Genomic DNA, 16169 nt, shown 5'->3' with positions numbered 1-16169 from the left:
ACGGTTGTAAAGAAGAATCAGCCGGCTCTATCTAAACTTGGAAGTCACATACCCATTTTCTGTCCCAGCCTTTTGTCATAATTATCCCAGCAAGCTCAAAACACAATTGGGTCTATAATAGGGAATATCAGAGACAGCTGTTGGGCGGCACTCAGCAAACGTCTACAAAAATAACTCAATACCACGCTTTGTGGACATTCTAGACATATATTCCTTACATTATCACAAGTATACCACGGATCTACTCAACGACCACCACAACGAAGCATTGAGTTCTCGATAGCTCAACCCCCTGGTTCGTCCCCACAGTGTGGCAGCAACACCACCCCAAGCCATCCCCTACTGCGCCGTCCCCACGATGTTGTTGAAGGTAGCATAGTTCACCGTCGAATCCGGCAAGCTCTCCTTCTTCTCGGCACAAGTGACGGAGATATCCAGCGGGCCCTTGCTCCACTTCCCGAGCAGACTCTTGCTGCCGGAGAGCTTGGGCGGCACGACGAGCTGGTAGGTGTGGTCGTCGCCGTCGATCTTGGAGACGCGCACAGTCTCGGCCGGGGTCCAGGTGCTCTTCTCCGCCTTGATGTAGGCGTCGATCTTGTCCTTCTTGTACCAGATCTCGCCGTCAGTGCCGTATGTCCTGGGGATCCAGGCTTTGGTGGCCGCGGCGAACTTGGTCTTGTCGGCGTAGATGACGCAGTACCTTTCCTCTATCAGTGCTGGCAGCATGAAGGGCAAGGGGGAGGGATTGCTTACCAGTCGGTGGCGGAACCGGCCCATCCACCGCGGTTCGCGGTCAGATAGGTGCCCTCGCCGAGTTGGATGTTGGCGCGGTTGCCCTCGTAGGTGAGGGTGCCGGCTTTGTTGTACTTGGCGGCTTGATCCTAGGGAGCTGTCAGAATACGATGATGACTGACAAGTGGGGATGGGGATAAGCCTCGAAGCGTCATACCTTACTCACGGTGCGGTAGCCGATGATGATGTTCGACGCACGCTCCTGCAGAGCTCGCTCCTCCACTGCGGCGGGGGCAGCAGTCACGGAGCTGGCCACGGTCAGGGCGACGGCGAGAATGCTTCCGATGGAGAGCTTCATGTTGGAGTGGAATAAAGTATAGAAAAGATAGTTGAAAGAGTGGAATGAAAAGAGTGACGGCGACCCACGCAGTGGAGCTGTAAAAGAGTGACAGTGAAGCTGGGGGCTGGTAGATGAGGTGAATGTGTGATGAATTCAATCTCAACCGCGACGGATCTTGCAGTCTTTATACCTCTGTTGCACAACGCGAGACAGTGCCTGCAATTGGAGCGTGGTCGAGGTTGTATCCGGTGCAGCAGAATGTCTCTCAAACGGCCCCGAGGATTGGGGGCCAACGTCCCTTCGGCCCCCGACAGCTGCATCGGCGCGTCTTCAGGGCAGATTCCGGCTGCGCAATCCCTCTTCCGAGCTGACAGGGTCCAGTATCTTATGCAAGGGGCCACGCTTGCCCTGCGTGGAATCTCAGCCCTGCCCGGCTGATGCTCGTGCTGGATGGTGTCTCGGGATGCAGCTGCTCGGCAGGAAAGTTGACCAAGTTACATCGTGCTTTCTAGGAGCCGAAATAAGATCTCTCGCTGAGTTCATAGCTTCAAATAACCTTCTAGAGACACAAGACTCTGTTAGATTGTGTTGACCTTGGCGACGTACGCAGGCTGTAGAGTAGTAAGGTCAATAGCTTGGGGCTAGTTCCCAAGACCCTTGGCGGATGGGGATCTTGGTTCAAGCCAAGCCATCAGGGTCTTTCGAGCTCGTATTCAGACTAGTCCGTAAAGTCCGTATAGACCTGTTCGCGTCTGAGATGAAAGTGGCATGAGGATCTTTAGGCACCTGTAAATATGCTCGTCCCCATCGGGCTAGCCTGTCAGCCTTGCTGCCTCAGCCTCAGGCATCCACGTGGTGGTGCTCGCCGCTCAATATTACTGGACAGGATTTCAGGTTTCTTTTATGGACAGCTGGACTCGTGATTGAGAGAGCTGCTCAGAGAGATTCATGATGTCTCTTGGGCTGGCCAAAAGTTGAATGTTGAATAACGTTGCCGTAGAAGTGTCCACCAGTCTTTTGTACCTGCGGAGTAAATGGCTGGATATATGTTGTCGCCTTTAGTTGATCATTTGCTAGTTGATATCAGACCAAACTATCTAGTACTTATTTCTTTGCACTGTGGGGTACTCACTGGCTGTTTCTTATACTTTCAATACCTTGATACTTCATCTATACAGTTCGAATGCTTCAGATGGCATGCCCACGTGGTGAATGAGGTGGAAAGAGGGACGTGAGCACGTGATCCGGACTTACTACACCCGATGCCGTAAATCCGATCCGGGGCCGAATTCCTTCGATCTGACTAAATTGTCACCAACAACCTTTCATCTTGTCGTCCAGACCAGCTCCTTCACGTACATGGACTCCCCTTCGCCTCAGTCCCTACGGCGGAACGGTCGAAGACAAGCCTGCGAGCCATGTCGCAAACTCAAGACACGATGCGACCACGTGTGGCCCAAATGCGGCCGATGCAGCGCCAAGAACCTTGCCTGTGTGTACCTGGTCGCCCCAATGACCAAAACATTTCGCCCCTTTCACCGTGGTTCCGATCCCATCCAAGCGAGGTCGCGGAACTCTGCCTCCGTTCCACTGTGAGTAGTGACTTCTATCCTTTTCTCTGATAGCTGAAGCTAAACGTCCAGCCACAGAGCCACTGCGAACTCGTCGCCTGAGGCCACCAGTCGTGATGCCTTGCCCGCCCAGCCAGTCGTTGTCAACACCCCCTCGATGGAGAGTACCGGCTTTCTGGGTCCCACCAGCTACCGATATCTTCTGAGGGAGAGTCAAGGCGCCTCCGATTCGCCTTCGGAGTTGGGCAAGTACACCATCGAACCGAGACAACTTGAGCTGGGGTTGCGGATCCTGGACTTCTTCGGTCGAGAGTCCCGCCTCCTCAAGTGTCTGACTGAGCACATCTATGGGCTGAGTCGTATGCCCATCATCCCGCGGACAGTTATGCTGCCGGCGCTGAGCTACCTCTGGGATATCTGTGCTCAGAATTCCATGGGCGAGGATGCCGCCCGTCTGCGCATGGTGGTTCGGATCTTCGAGAACACCTATAAACCCCTCACCACCTCCCATAAGATGAGAGCGGCGGATCTGTGCCAGGCTATTACTGGAGTGAATCTTCGGTGGGAGCTGATAGGCGCCGTCATCACGCTCGCGAGTCTGGCGTTGATCCATATTCCCGAGCACACTGTGACACTGATCGACGCACAGCAGCGCGGGAAGAGTGAGATTCTGCCTCAGGTCCTAGAGATCACCGAGCATCTGTCGCTTCTGACCGACGCCCTGCCGCTCGTCAACGAATTACTCGTATCCCTAAAATACTACCAGATGCTTCTTGCTGTCAGCCGGTTTGGTGATTCCAGTCAGTTCACAGACTCGGCATGACACCGACAACATGCGGCTAATACGGACACAGGTCGCAGGTTGTATTCGTCGCTGGGAGAGTTATGCTCCTGTATATATGCGACCGGCATGCATCGGAACGACGTCCCGCGAGAGCAAGCGCCAGTCTTCGTCCATCAGTGGCGTAGGGCATGTCTCGCAGTGGTGTACACCATGGACAAGACCATCGCGACGGCTCTCGGTCGCCCGCCACTGATGAATCGACACTATTGCATATTGGAACCTCCGTTGGATCTTGACGAGGACCCCGACCCCGACGAGCACGAGTCAAGCCTTCGATCGATTGACGAGCACGGATGGAATGTAGATAGAAAGCATCGACCCGCCACAACCATACGGTTACGTCTTCTCCTTGCCAAGATCCGCGAGGAAGTGTTGGAGCTGCATCTGGGGGTGACCGGCGCCAATCTGGTCAGGCAAGCTGAGTATGCCCGATGAGGCACTTGGGGTTCAGACAGACGACTGATTATCGTTTAGAGATGTGCTCCAGAGGCTAGCGGTCATGTGGGATACCTGTCCAAGCCATATGAAGTACTCGGTCGACATGTGGCATACCCCCACGTTAATGCACAGCCATCAACTTCTGGTCCTCCTTACGCTGAATCTGGATTATCTGCATTCGATCTTCTTGTTACATCGACTCATCTCCGGCGACCGGTCCACGAATGTTTTCCTCGTGGCGAAGGACATCCTAAGCACCATTCTCGTGATCAACGACGAACGCGAGCGACTCCGAGAGATTCGGAACGACTTCACCCATCTTGTATGATTCTACTGATCCAGCAAGATGCAGCCGGACACTAACCAGAGAAACAGTTCCTTCAATACGGCCTTCCGAGTGTCCAGCTTCTCTGCACTGAAATGCTGCACCGCTCGTCGACCTCTCCACTGACGGCTGTTCCGGGCTTCTCGCGGGCAGAGCTGATTCGGGAATTGACGGTGTATGTCTCGTGTCTCAGTTGGGTCGCCCGACCGGGGAGTGGGAACTTCGAGTTCTGCAAACAAGTCAAGGCCAAGTTCACCCGAATTCTGGATGAGATCATTGATCCTAGCTGTGGTACATCGAGGGAGTCAGTTGCGCCGAGCGAGACGGCGAATGCACCTGCGGGCGCGAGCGGCGTGCCAGACTTGCTCGATCCGGCCCACAATTTCAATACCTTGCTGGACTGGGATATTGATAGTTTCTGGGATCCGCGACTGGACATTTTCTGCGGGTCTGTTTTCTAGTCGGAATCTGCGCCTCCTGCATCGCTCCTCGGACTTGATGCCGAGGTAAGCCATTCTCCAACTCTCCGAGTCTCCGATCATCCCCCGCTCCCGCCACGTGACCTCTCGGTTCCCCCTCACTCTCCACAGCCGATCTTGATGAACCTTCATAAAGAACCTTCGTGTGCCACCATCACCATGGCAAAGTCTCGCGTACTCCTGTTGGGCAGTGGAGGCATTGGCACCCTTGCTGCCCTCAATCTGGAATGCGGTGGCCAAGCCGAAGTCACCGCCGTTCTTCGGTCCAATTTCCAGACCGTCACCGATCGGGGATTCGAGATCCTTTCCTGTGATCATGGCCACATCCGCAACTGGCATCCAACCTCTGGTATATAGAGTTACCAACTTGTGTTTTTCGACGGCGATACGATACTAATCCTAGACTCAGTTGTCAATGCGGTGCCCGTGACTGGTGCCGGCGACGTGGCGCCTTATGACTACATCGTCTGCACCACCAAGAACATCCCCGATATCGGCCCTTCCATCGGCGACATCATCGCTCCAGCAGTGACTCCCGCGCAGACCGTCATCGTCCTTATTCAGAACGGGCTGAACATTGAGAAGCCGTTCGCTGAACGCTTTCCGGCCAACATCATCCTCTCAGGCATCAGCCGCAACGACGCGCACGAAATCGCCCCGGGCGTGATCGAACAAATCGACCATGACAACCTGCAGATCGGCGCCTTCGGTGGTCCGTCCGACCGGGTCGATGCCCAAACAAATGCGGCAGTTCACTTTGTGGAAATCTACAGCGCTGGAGGAAAGACTAACTGCTATCACGAACCGAACGTGCAGCGAGAGCGGTGGCGCAAGCTGGTCTACAACGCAGCCTTCAATCCCATCTCTGCGCTGACGGGGCTGAGCACCGGTGATCTTCAGATTGCCGGCAACGCACTGGACACTTTGCTCATTCCTGCTATGACCGAGGTTCTCACGGTCGCACACGCAGCCGGCATTGACCTCCCTCAAGAAACCATCGCGACAACACTCGCGAAGAATCCCCCGGAGAGGAAGATCTACCCCAGCATGCAGAAGGATATGGCAAAGGTGAGTGATCGAGCCTGCAAGTGAAGTAGACATGGGCTCATTGATTGCTAGGGCAACTTTCTGGAGCATGAAGTGATCATGGGCGAGGTAATTCGCGAGGCACAGAGGAGAGGTATCGCCACACCCATCCTGTCCACCCTCTACCAGTTGTGTGCCTGTGTGCAGTGGAGACTACAAGGCACCAAGCCAGCGACTAGGCAGAACTAGGAATGAGGGCGTCGAAGGATCCTCATGGATGATCGCAATAAACCTACTGCCCGGTCGCAACGGGCCGCGTCCGAAGTTCCGTAGCCAAGACAGTCCATTTTCCATTCACGGACATCATACAACCAGTTCATCTATGGGTCTCGTTCCCATGGCGGATTAAGTCTTATAATATGTACATTGTTTTCAGTATTCAGTGCGCCCGGATCAAGTCGGCCGCGCGTTCAGCCATCGCATAAACGGTGGCCTGGATATTCCCGGCCGGTTCTAGAGGAAAGATACTGGCATCGACCACGCGCAGGTTCCGCGTTCCGTGGATTTTGAGCTGCGAGTCGACCACACCTCCCAGTTCCGCCGGCATCATGGCGCAGGTGCCCGCCGGATGGAAGCAGGTGTACAGGCGCTCCTTGACCACCTCCTTGGTCTTCTCGAGGTCGCTATAATCGACGACCCCTTGGGGAATCCGAGAGTGGGGCTTCAGCATGCTCGCAAGCGGCTCCGTCGCGACGATTTGATCCAGGAACTGGACGTGTCGCGCCAGAATTTCGAGATCCAGCGGGTGAGAGAGGTAGTTCGGATCCAAGACGGGCTTGTCCTCCACATTTCCTGAGCGGATGTGCACCGAGCCGCGCGAAAAGGGGTGGTTGTGCAGAACCATCACAGTGAGATAGTTGCCCGGCAGCGACTTGGCCAGGACGTCAGCGAGCGTCGTGGCGCCGGGGAGCATATGCGTCTGGATTGGCATGAGCATGTACTGCGAGGAGGCATTGTGACCTGCCTGGAGCAGCTCCCGCTGCAGTGCGAACTGTTTCTGCAGCGCGGGTGGGAGATCCGCCGCCTGCTGGTTGAGATGCTGGTCGAGCAACTCGTGGACTTTCTCGCGGGAGAGCTGGCCATCGTGGTCAACCAGCGGCAGATATGCCATACTGATGGGCATGCCGGACAAAGGCCCCCCGCGCGTTTGCTCGTAGAGCTGAATCAAGGACTGCACTACGTTCGGGTCTCGCATGATATCGCCGGACACTTGGTCGTCTGCTACCTCGAAGTTGATACTTGCCAAACAGTGATCCTGCAGATTCTCTCCCACGCCGGGGCGGTCGAGAATGACTGGAATGTCGTGCTTCTCCAGCAACTCGCGCTGGCCGATGCCGGACAACTCCAGCAGTTGGGGGGTATTCAAGCTTCCCGCACAAAGAATGACTTCTCGTGCAGCAGGAATCTCCTGACGCTCACCGTCCTTGGCTCTAACTTGCACACCGGTCGCGACTACTTCCCCATCCACCTCAGTTAGCAACACCCGTTCCACCATCGTGTCAGTCAATAAGTCCAAATTTGGCCGCTGCGCTACCTCTGGCGAGTAGTACGCTGCCGCATATCCGCGCTGACCAGTCTTCCCATCAACCGTCAACGGTGCGGTGAAAGCGCCAATCTTGCGACCGGCGATGGGATCCGCATCTGTGCGCCAGCCCAGCCGGGCAAAGGCCTCTTCCCAGGCCTGGTTGAACGGCCCATAGACATCCGGTAGGGTGATGGGAACCGGTCCGCTGGTACCCTGGTTCTCCGGGCTCATGTAGCGCTCCAGCGACAGCAAGGTCGACGTCGCCTCTGACGGAGGCGTGTAGGTGTGGAATTTGCGGAGGTAGGGCGCCATGTCCTCGGGACCCCAGCCCTCGTTGCCCAGCGACTTCCAGGCCGCGAAATTGCTTTCTGAGGGGTACATCACCACCGAAAAGTTCATGGCCGACGTGCCCCCTACCACCCGACCGCGCGGCTGGGCGATCTGGCGGTTATTCACATGGACCTGCCTACATGGTCAGTATGGTCACAGTCAAAAACGCAACGGAGACAATGTACTGCTACGCACCTGCGGCTCACTCATATAATCCCAATCGAAGTCAGGGTTTCCATACAACGTGCTCAAAAAGCCAGGGGTTTCGATGCGCGGATCGCCCATGCGGTTGGCTCCGGCCTCAATCAGGAGCACGTTGACGTCGGCGTCCTCAGTGAGTCGGGAGGCGAGGACCAGCCCGCTGGTCCCCGCTCCGACAACCACGTAGTCATAGGATTTAGCGGCAGTCATTATTGTCGAGAAATCAGCTTGTGGTTCGTTTGGAAGGAAAGCCCGAGGGAGAGGAACCGCTGCAGGGGGGGGCGGCATGAAATAACTGCTAAGTCGCCGAGGCTAAGGGGCGAACAAAGCCCGAGCAGGCAAGTGCAGGCTGGTGCAGGATCAAGAAAAATGGGGCGCTGTCACGGCCTGCAGACAGAATTGGAATTGAGATTGACATGGCGTGGTGGAGCTGGGCAACGCTGGGCAACGCCTTTGGTTGTTAGGGTTGGGATTGGCTGCGGGACAAGCGGACGATCCACATGGTTGACAGCGCCGGTGGTTTTGGCTCTGCCCCTTGACATGTCTAGGCTGTCTGGCCATGTTTAGCCACGCCAATCTCTGCCAAAAACCGTTGTGCCATGCGACAATCCGCCAATGCCGGGCTCCACTTGGCTGACTCGCAGGACCGAACCGTCCTCGGTGGATGTCCGTGGATTTCGCTTGTTGTGACAAGAAGCGATGCAAAACGCAATGATCATCGGTGTCTGCCCCCCCCCCCCCCCCCCCCATTGTTGGGTTATTTTTGCACGTGCGTTTCGCGGATTCTCTTCAAGTACCGAATTGCCGCACGACTCCTGGTCGCGAGGGGATTGAATTCCTTTCTGTCTTGCAAGTCTCCCATCATGCATGGCACCCAGGTGTTCGCATGGCCATGCAGTTCTACAATGTCTTCGAATATGCCATAGTGCGCGACCAGCTCATCGCCAACACGGTGCTGGTGGCCGTGAGCACTCTGGCGATCGTGCTGCGCTTCGTCTCGCGGCGAATCCGACGCAGCAAGATCTGGTGGGACGATGTCTGTATCGTCGGGTCGATGGTACGAGGGCCTCGAGAAATCTATGATGGACATGCGAACTGACAGCTGGGGTCCTGATTAGCTCAACACTTATGGCATGCTAGCGATGCACTACCACTATGCACGCGTGGGAATGCGCCACCACATCACCGCCATTCCCGCCGAGAACGCCATTCTCATCTTCAAAGTGGGTTCTACATCCAGTTCCGAGCAACGGCAACGGTCACTGACTAGCACAGATGCTTATCGTCTACCAAATCATCTACTACAACTGCATGGTCCTCGCCAAATTCTCCTATCTCTTCTTCTACCTTCGCATCTTCGTCACGCGCGGGTTCCGCATCGCCGCGCGGGTGTGCATGGGCTGTGCAGCGGCCTACTGGGTGGGCAGCATGCTCCAGATCTTCCTGATTTGCCAACCCTTTGAGAAGAACTGGAACTCGACGCTCCCCGGTCACTGCGCGAGCATGAACGTGGCATTCTCGACGATTGGCGCTTTCAATCTCGTCACCGATCTGGTCATCATGGCCCTGCCCGTGCATCACATCTGGAAGCTGCAGACCTCGACGGCCACAAAGCTGGCATTGTATGGTATATTCGGAATGGGCTTATTGTGAGTCGCCCGCCCTTTTCTTGCATTGAAACTTAATCTCGAAGCAAAGCTCCAAAAACTGACAGAAAGGAAGCATTTCCGCCATCACCATCATTCGCATCCGCGTCCTCACCACCGTCGACTTTGCCGACCTCTCGTATAGTATGATCTGGGCGGCCTTCTGGAGTGTCGCTGAACCTGCGCTCGCCATCCTCAACGCCTGCGTCCCCATGATGCGCCCGGTCTTCAAGGCCGCCTTTCCCGGTGTCTTCTCGTCGGCCAAGGCGGCGTACTCGTCCCAGACTGGGGCGCAGTCCGGGGCATCGGCGCGGGCGTTCCAGCGCATGCGCGACACCGAGAGCGAACTGCCGTTGACGCAGCTGGCGCCCTCGTCGAAAAGTGGCAGCCGGGGACAAGATTACGAGGTCTCATTGAATGGGGACCAGCGGTCGTATGAGGAGTAGAGTCGGAGGGGGTGGTCATTTGCATCACATGATTCACTATAGATTATAGGTTGTGGGGGTGGCTTATACACGCCAAATTTTGATGCATTGTCCATTGTTTTATTTTTCCCTCCTACTAAGAAGAATCTGATCATGAACATTGCCAGCAAAGAGGTCAGTCAGCTGATCCCACGGGTTTCTCTTCCGTGTGGCCTAAATCTTTCCCCCTTCTCTCCCTTTCTCCCCCGCCTTCATCACCATTATAGCTGCCTCCTCCTTTACAGCCTCCCCCTTCTCATCATCATTTCACCCTCCAATCAGTCTTACAAATCCGGCCTTTGCTTGCGACTCACCGGTGGTCCGCACTATCTCGAATTACCAGACGTGTTTGCCATCCCCACTCCACAGATCACTGCCACTACTTCGTTGTCACGATGACACAGCCAGTCTACTTTGCTAATACTGAAACTGAATATGCAGCGGGTGCGCGACTCCGCTTGAATACTGCCGAATGGACTATCTTATCTCACATTAACGAGCACGTCGCCCCCGTGGAACCTGAGGACGCAACTAACTTCGATACTCGTCCATATGCTTGCGCTCGCTTCCTTGTACAAAGGCATCACCGTGGCGCTACCAAGCCTACTCAACAGGCTTTGATGCGGGTCTATAGACAAATCCCCATTGTGGGATAACTAGTCGCAGGGCATGCGGGAACGTGCTCAGCAGGCCAGACAGCATATCCCTCTAGAAGTGGCTGCCTTCCAGCAATTTTCGCGACAGAATGTTACTTGCACTCCAAGCCTGCTTGATAATAAGCAGGAACAGCAAGAAGATGCGGACCGAGTTCCGGGTGGCTATATTCGCACCATTGTCTGGAACATCGTTCCGGGAATCCGCCTTGAAGACGCCTGCAGTAACAAAGTATTCTGGAGCCTCGCCCGTAAAGAGCGAGACCTCATTCGCGATGCCTTTCAGCGTACCCTCCCGTAAGTTCTGCTGTGGCTTCGTTACACCTGCCGTCTGCATTACCTTTGATGCTCTAGTTCTGTTCCCTGATTACGTCAGGGCTCTTCGTTCTACTGGGTGTGAACCCGCGGCAGGGACGGCTGAAAACCTCTTTTGGGATGCATCTGCACGCAAACTGTTTGTGAACCCCATACCCCTCGGCTTCTGGTTTGGTAGAGATTGCTGATTCTAACTAGTTACTTTGTTGGTTGGTTCAACTGCATCCGATTGACTTCTGATGAACGCAGCAAGCCTTGGAGCCCGATCCTCTGGGCAGGCTGGGGCCTTGCTCGGGCACCCCACATACCCTTCGCTGGCCCATCGTGGCAAGGATCTACTCGTGATTGGAGATTCTAGCGATGCTCGGTAGAAATAAGATTGTGTGGTGGAACACAAAGGTCGGAAGGCTGAGTGGCGGTCATATGGGCCTTATTATCAAAGGAAAAGCCCAGTGCAGTAGACACCACTGTGGTCGGGATCACTGCTTGTGAAGTTCGATAGTCATTATTCGCCGACAGGTTGCTCCTCGGCCTCTTTCTTTCAGCTCTCATCAGCCCATTGATTCAGCCCATTGATGAATCGATGCCGATCCAGACTATGACTACTAGAACGTATGAGGTATAAGCTCTGAAGACGACCTCGGCTGCATCACTTTTCGGTCTTTACGTCATCCTCCGTCGCAGAGATTTGGCGAATGTGAGTGAAAGCAATTTTGACCTATTCAGCCTGAGTAAGTGAGTCAATCAAGGAGCTTGGAAAGGAAAACTACTGGGGAGCGATGAGGCCAGACCCCTCTCTTCCCCTCCGCCCAGCAGGCTCGATCCGATCCGCCACAAACCACGGGACATTCCTCTTGTATCTGGATCCTCCAGCGATTCTATACGTCTCAGCACTCAAAGCCACTCGTGCTCACCCGGGCTAACATGCATGGCCCCCATCTGATCTACACCAGAAAACCGGAATAAGCAACTTCGGGGGAGAACCCCCAGACCCCCCTTTTCTTTCAGCTTCCTGGCACCGCTCATTCTATCATGCAAATTGCACTCAATGATGTGACGATGATGGGGATGTCTCGGGAAACAATCTATTAATCTGCATTGCATACAGCGGAGCTGCAATGCAACATCAGCCTCGACCAATAACGCGCACGCGGCGAGGATCGCCCCGCTGATCGGCCGAGCACCGCATCATTCGGAGCGGCGTTCACGCGATCGGCATTGCCCGCATTGACCTGGCGCTGTGATGAAGCATGCATCAGCTATTTGGCCCTCCCAGAGCAGCAGTGATGTGCTGAGAGCTGAAAGCTGAATGCTGAATGCAGCTGGGGTAGACATCACACAATATTGACAGCGAGCCTGCCCTCCGAATGGCCCGACAACCGTGTTGAAGAAGAATATAAATCTCCTCACAGTCCATTCCCAACTGTACTCTTTAACAACAGCAACTACTACTACTATCATCTCCCTCACTGCCACTGCAACGAAACAACCAATCAAACCAGAGAAGAACCCCAAAGAAACCAAAGTACCAAAGTACCAACATACCAAAATGAACATCCTCCTCCTCCTCTTCCTCAGCCTCCTCCAACTCATCAGCGCCGCGAAATCCGGCACCTACAACGCCGGCTGGCCCGTGGCCGGCACCTGGGTGGCGACCGACACGGTGTTCGCGCGCGAGACCGGCATCGACAAGTATCGGTTCACCAAAGCGGACGGAATCTTCTACACGTACCAGCTGGACATCAACGTGGCCGAGGTGCAAGGGTCGTTCGGCAGCACCTACGTGTTTTATGAAACGACGGACGAGTATTACCTCACGGTCTTCACCCGCGGCGTGCACACAATCAATTTCAACACCCAGGATCCGTATATCTTGCAGGTCAAGGTTGTCGAGGGTTAAGCCTGATAGTCTTTGAACCTGGGGGTGAGGGTGCTGTTTTGAAGGCTGGATTTGTGGGAGAGGGGTAGAAGGCAGAGGGCGGTTCTGCGTTTCTCAGCTGCAGTTCAACATGATAGTTACTTCGGACTCGGACATCCAACATGCCAGAGTGGTGATAGTTATATTTGCGGGTAGCACGGAATCTGTTGCGGTAACTTTTGTATTCCCAGTTGATGAGAAGATGGAAGAATAAATGTGGTATTACCGATATAATTACCAAGCAAGTTGGCTATATAAATGAGTTGGATATACATCATGATTCAGCTGTTTTTACTGTTTTGGGCCCAAGGCCCTAGTATACTATATCTATGGTCAAGACCTTGGGATATAGGACTCCTGAGGGTTAGGTTTGTAATAGATCAACAGATTGCTTTGCCTTACCTAACCTCCGTATCCACTGCATCACTGTGAAGTAGTCAAAATAGTGACTCGATCCACGGATCTTCCTTCCGTGTGGCTTGTATCGTCCCCCCCTCTCTCCCTCGTCACTCCATTCTTCTTCTCCTCTTTCCACCCGCAGGTTCATTCTCTTCTGTTGTAGGTAAATTCAATACTCTCCTCTCACTCCATCTCGCACTGTCAGTCCTCGATCGTCACTGGTAGCCCCGGATCCTTGTGTCGTACGCTCGGATCACATCCTGTCCTTTGATGGAAAGTATGACCTCCTTCGATACGGCGGAGCACAGAGTGGGCACACACATCCACCTGGACCGGTCCAGGTGGAGGATTGTGTCCAAGGTCAACGAACACGTCTTCCCATTCGACCGCGAGGATGCAGAGACCTTCGACATTCGCCCGTATGTCTGTGCCAGGTTCCGTGTGCGGAAGGTCCAACAGGGCCCTCAAGAAGAGGCCTTCATGCGCGTGTACAAGCAGATCCCCATCCTAGGATCGGAGTTCAACACCGCGGAGGAAATCGCCCGGCAAGCCAAGCCGCAGGTGCCCACCGAGGTGAAGGCCTTTCAGCGGTTTTCGTCCCTGCACCTAAGCCCGGATTGCACTCCAACCCTCCTCGACAGTAGGACGGAGCAGCAAGGGGACGGGGACCGTGTCCCGGGGGGGTTCATATACACCATCATCTGGAGCATTGTGCCAGGAATCCGCCTGGGCGATGACCTCGGCTCGCAGACCTTTTGGAACTTGCCTCGTGAAGAGCGAGATCTGATCCGAGCTGAATTCAGAGACAAGCTTCCGTATGAGCCAGCTTCCCATCTTTTCGTCTCGGTGCTTTGGGTGCTGATATCGTTGCAGGGCTCTCTATTCGTGCGGGTATATACCCTATGTAGGAGCGACCCAGAACCTTGTTTGGGACGGAACTGGCCGGAGACTGTGGGTGACCTTCCTTTTCGCGATTGCTTGCTTTCGATACTGATCTCACCTCAAGTTACTTCGTCGGTTGGCTCAACTGCCTTCCTCTGAGACCAAACGATATCGACCTGCCTTTCAGTCCCATGCGCTGGGCGAGCTGGGGGCTAGCGGCAGCGCCCAGAATTCCTTTCCCCAGCCCCACGTGGCAAGGATCCATCGATAGCTGGGAGCTTTAGGTGCGGTTAGGACAATACTGCGTAGTGGAACATGACGGTAAGAGGGTTGACCGGTGCTCAGACGAGCCGTTTTCTCGAGCCTCACTGCCCTCCGGCTCATGGCCGAGGGATGATAGTTTTCTTCTCCAGTACTTCTTGAGTGGTTCTCCAATGGTTCTATTCTGTCTCCCTGGTGGTATTTGACTATACCCTTTCCCTTTCTTTCCATATCCTCTACGTTGGCAGGGTACGTACCACGGAAATCGTTCATATAGTGGGCCACGAGGCTCCGAGTAAATTGCAAGGTGTTTTTGGTGCACTTCGAATAAATAGGGGCTGGTATTGTGGGGCTGGTTTGCGGGGTCTGATGCCACCAAACCAAGGACTGACCACTTATCTCACGCAGTATCACGTGATTAGAAGTCACATGGTACCGTGGCCCAGGTGGGACTAGCGTGGGTGCTCCCTTACTCCGGGAGGTTTTTCCACCCCGGTACTCCGGACGGTACTCCGTAGCAGGCGCCGGATCGACTCCACTTCCATACTCGAGCAACAGCCCAGATTCGCGTCGCGCCTCGCCTCGCCTCATGCTCGCTGCCATCCACGTCCACGTCCAACCTCCTTGAGAATATGTTCACCACGATTGGCCCCTCCCCCTTGAGAGCGATGTTTTCCGATCCATGCTGTACCAATTCAACGACCTATACGTCGCTCCCTATGTTTGGACAAAGGGGATCGATGGTGGCACCATCGACAGCAAATCTGGCATCATCCCGACGGACAGAGTGCCCGATACCACGAAGCTGGAGAATGCATTGAGACCCACCGAAACCGTCACTCTCCGTCGCAAGAGCTGGAAATATGCGAACCGAGACGAGTTTGAGTCCTGCATGACGAAACAAGACCATATTCTCCGGACTCTGACCATGCACCCTTATTTCAGGACGCATGCCACAGAGTCTCTGTGGATAAGGTAAGCGGAGTGCATCGTCGCGCCTAGGATCCGAGCTGATGTTTTGCCTAAAGCTGCTCGACTCAGGTCAAATAAGACTACTTCATTGGCGGTAAGCGATATGCGTCCCGGCCTGAGTCTGCCGTAACGGCCCGCCTGCAGAGTCAGCGAATCCCGATTCTGTCCTTCACTGGGGCATGTGTTCCTTGGTGATCGATGCGTGCGACCACGTCTAACGTGAGGATCTAGTAGTTTCCAGGGCAGACCTAGGGGGAATTTGTGGGCGAGATCCTGGCCATCATGCTGGGACAACTTGCCTGCAATTTTCGCCATGAGGTACAGGACCAGGAGGTCTTCCTTGTCGGGTTCTTCGGTTCCCAAATCTTCATCGCTCGTGGATTCTTCCTCTGAGTCAGATCTAACGGGTACATGCGAAGGGCTCTTCGGTAGCTGAAACCTTCCACATGCATTTCTCGCGCGGCTACGATATCTCTCGCAAGCAAGACTGGATTGAATTCACACAGAACCTGCAGCGCTTGCTCCGATACCTGGTCAGTGGAGAGGCAAAGGTCGGCGGAATCCGGGCTTGCTTGAAGGCGAACTCTAGCCTGGCATGAGCACTGGCAATCCTGCTCTGGTCCTGCGGGGTTTACCCTTCCTCGCCGGGCTCTGCGGGCTTAGTGCGCATGGTTCTACGCTACCTTGACGGCGGGGACTAGGATAGGCCTAGACCGATGAGATTGCAATCCCTACACCCAGACTAACCAGGAGCACAACACTGTCAACAGTGATCGGTTTACAAAAAA

The 16169-nt window shown here is 54.8% G+C and overlaps 9 protein-coding genes across 9 annotated transcripts; 7 read left to right on the top strand and 2 right to left on the bottom strand.

The window, feature by feature from the left end:
• Positions 1–339: 339 nt before the first annotated feature.
• On the bottom strand, positions 340–1090 carry BO66DRAFT_438404 (uncharacterized protein; the record flags this gene model as incomplete). The annotated part of the gene is made up of 3 exons (XM_025651056.1): positions 340–700; positions 754–881; positions 950–1090. 3 exons carry the CDS (start codon positions 1088–1090, stop codon positions 340–342), a joined length of 630 nt encoding a protein of 209 aa, XP_025504228.1.
• A 1710-nt stretch (positions 1091–2800) lies between these two features.
• BO66DRAFT_322530 (fungal specific transcription factor domain-containing protein) lies at positions 2801–4711 on the top strand (the record flags this gene model as incomplete). The annotated part of the gene is made up of 4 exons (XM_025643768.1): positions 2801–3443; positions 3498–3909; positions 3962–4247; positions 4301–4711. 4 exons carry the CDS (start codon positions 2801–2803, stop codon positions 4709–4711), a joined length of 1752 nt encoding a protein of 583 aa, XP_025504227.1.
• A 177-nt stretch (positions 4712–4888) lies between these two features.
• Positions 4889–6004, top strand: BO66DRAFT_411389 (ketopantoate reductase family protein; the record flags this gene model as incomplete). The annotated part of the gene is made up of 3 exons (XM_025649287.1): positions 4889–5078; positions 5139–5797; positions 5849–6004. 3 exons carry the CDS (start codon positions 4889–4891, stop codon positions 6002–6004), a joined length of 1005 nt encoding a protein of 334 aa, XP_025504226.1.
• Positions 6005–6194: 190 nt separating this feature from the next.
• Positions 6195–8081, bottom strand: BO66DRAFT_322516 (GMC family oxidoreductase; the record flags this gene model as incomplete). The annotated part of the gene is made up of 2 exons (XM_025643766.1): positions 6195–7802; positions 7866–8081. The coding sequence occupies 2 exons, from the start codon at positions 8079–8081 to the stop codon at positions 6195–6197; spliced, it is 1824 nt and encodes a 607-aa protein (XP_025504225.1).
• Positions 8082–8757: 676 nt separating this feature from the next.
• BO66DRAFT_374109 (uncharacterized protein) lies at positions 8758–10457 on the top strand (the record flags this gene model as incomplete). The annotated part of the gene is made up of 5 exons (XM_025645579.1): positions 8758–8928; positions 8990–9094; positions 9147–9520; positions 9594–10116; positions 10423–10457. The coding sequence occupies 4 exons, from the start codon at positions 8758–8760 to the stop codon at positions 9961–9963; spliced, it is 1020 nt and encodes a 339-aa protein (XP_025504224.1). The 3' UTR covers positions 9964–10116; positions 10423–10457.
• Positions 10377–10935, top strand: BO66DRAFT_438400 (uncharacterized protein; the record flags this gene model as incomplete). The annotated part of the gene is made up of 2 exons (XM_025651055.1): positions 10377–10553; positions 10648–10935. The coding sequence occupies 2 exons, from the start codon at positions 10377–10379 to the stop codon at positions 10933–10935; spliced, it is 465 nt and encodes a 154-aa protein (XP_025504223.1).
• Positions 10936–12498: 1563 nt separating this feature from the next.
• Positions 12499–13121, top strand: BO66DRAFT_451321 (uncharacterized protein; the record flags this gene model as incomplete). The annotated part of the gene is made up of 1 exon (XM_025651865.1): positions 12499–13121. One exon carries the CDS (start codon positions 12499–12501, stop codon positions 12847–12849), a length of 351 nt encoding a protein of 116 aa, XP_025504222.1. The 3' UTR covers positions 12850–13121.
• A 424-nt stretch (positions 13122–13545) lies between these two features.
• Positions 13546–14432, top strand: BO66DRAFT_471376 (uncharacterized protein; the record flags this gene model as incomplete). Its single annotated transcript, XM_025652854.1, has 3 exons — positions 13546–14081; positions 14140–14217; positions 14273–14432. 3 exons carry the CDS (start codon positions 13546–13548, stop codon positions 14430–14432), a joined length of 774 nt encoding a protein of 257 aa, XP_025504221.1.
• Positions 14433–15091: 659 nt separating this feature from the next.
• On the top strand, positions 15092–15459 carry BO66DRAFT_438397 (uncharacterized protein; the record flags this gene model as incomplete). The annotated part of the gene is made up of 2 exons (XM_025651054.1): positions 15092–15384; positions 15438–15459. The coding sequence occupies 2 exons, from the start codon at positions 15092–15094 to the stop codon at positions 15457–15459; spliced, it is 315 nt and encodes a 104-aa protein (XP_025504220.1).
• Positions 15460–16169: the final 710 nt, after the last annotated feature.

The sequence above is a fragment of the Aspergillus aculeatinus genome, assembly GCF_003184765.1.
Source record: "Aspergillus aculeatinus CBS 121060 unplaced genomic scaffold BO66scaffold_23, whole genome shotgun sequence".
In the NCBI taxonomy this organism is placed as follows: Eukaryota; Fungi; Ascomycota; class Eurotiomycetes; order Eurotiales; family Aspergillaceae; genus Aspergillus; species Aspergillus aculeatinus.
The sequence above is the reverse complement of the archived record's forward strand: the minus strand, read 5'-3'. Positions and strand labels throughout refer to the sequence as shown.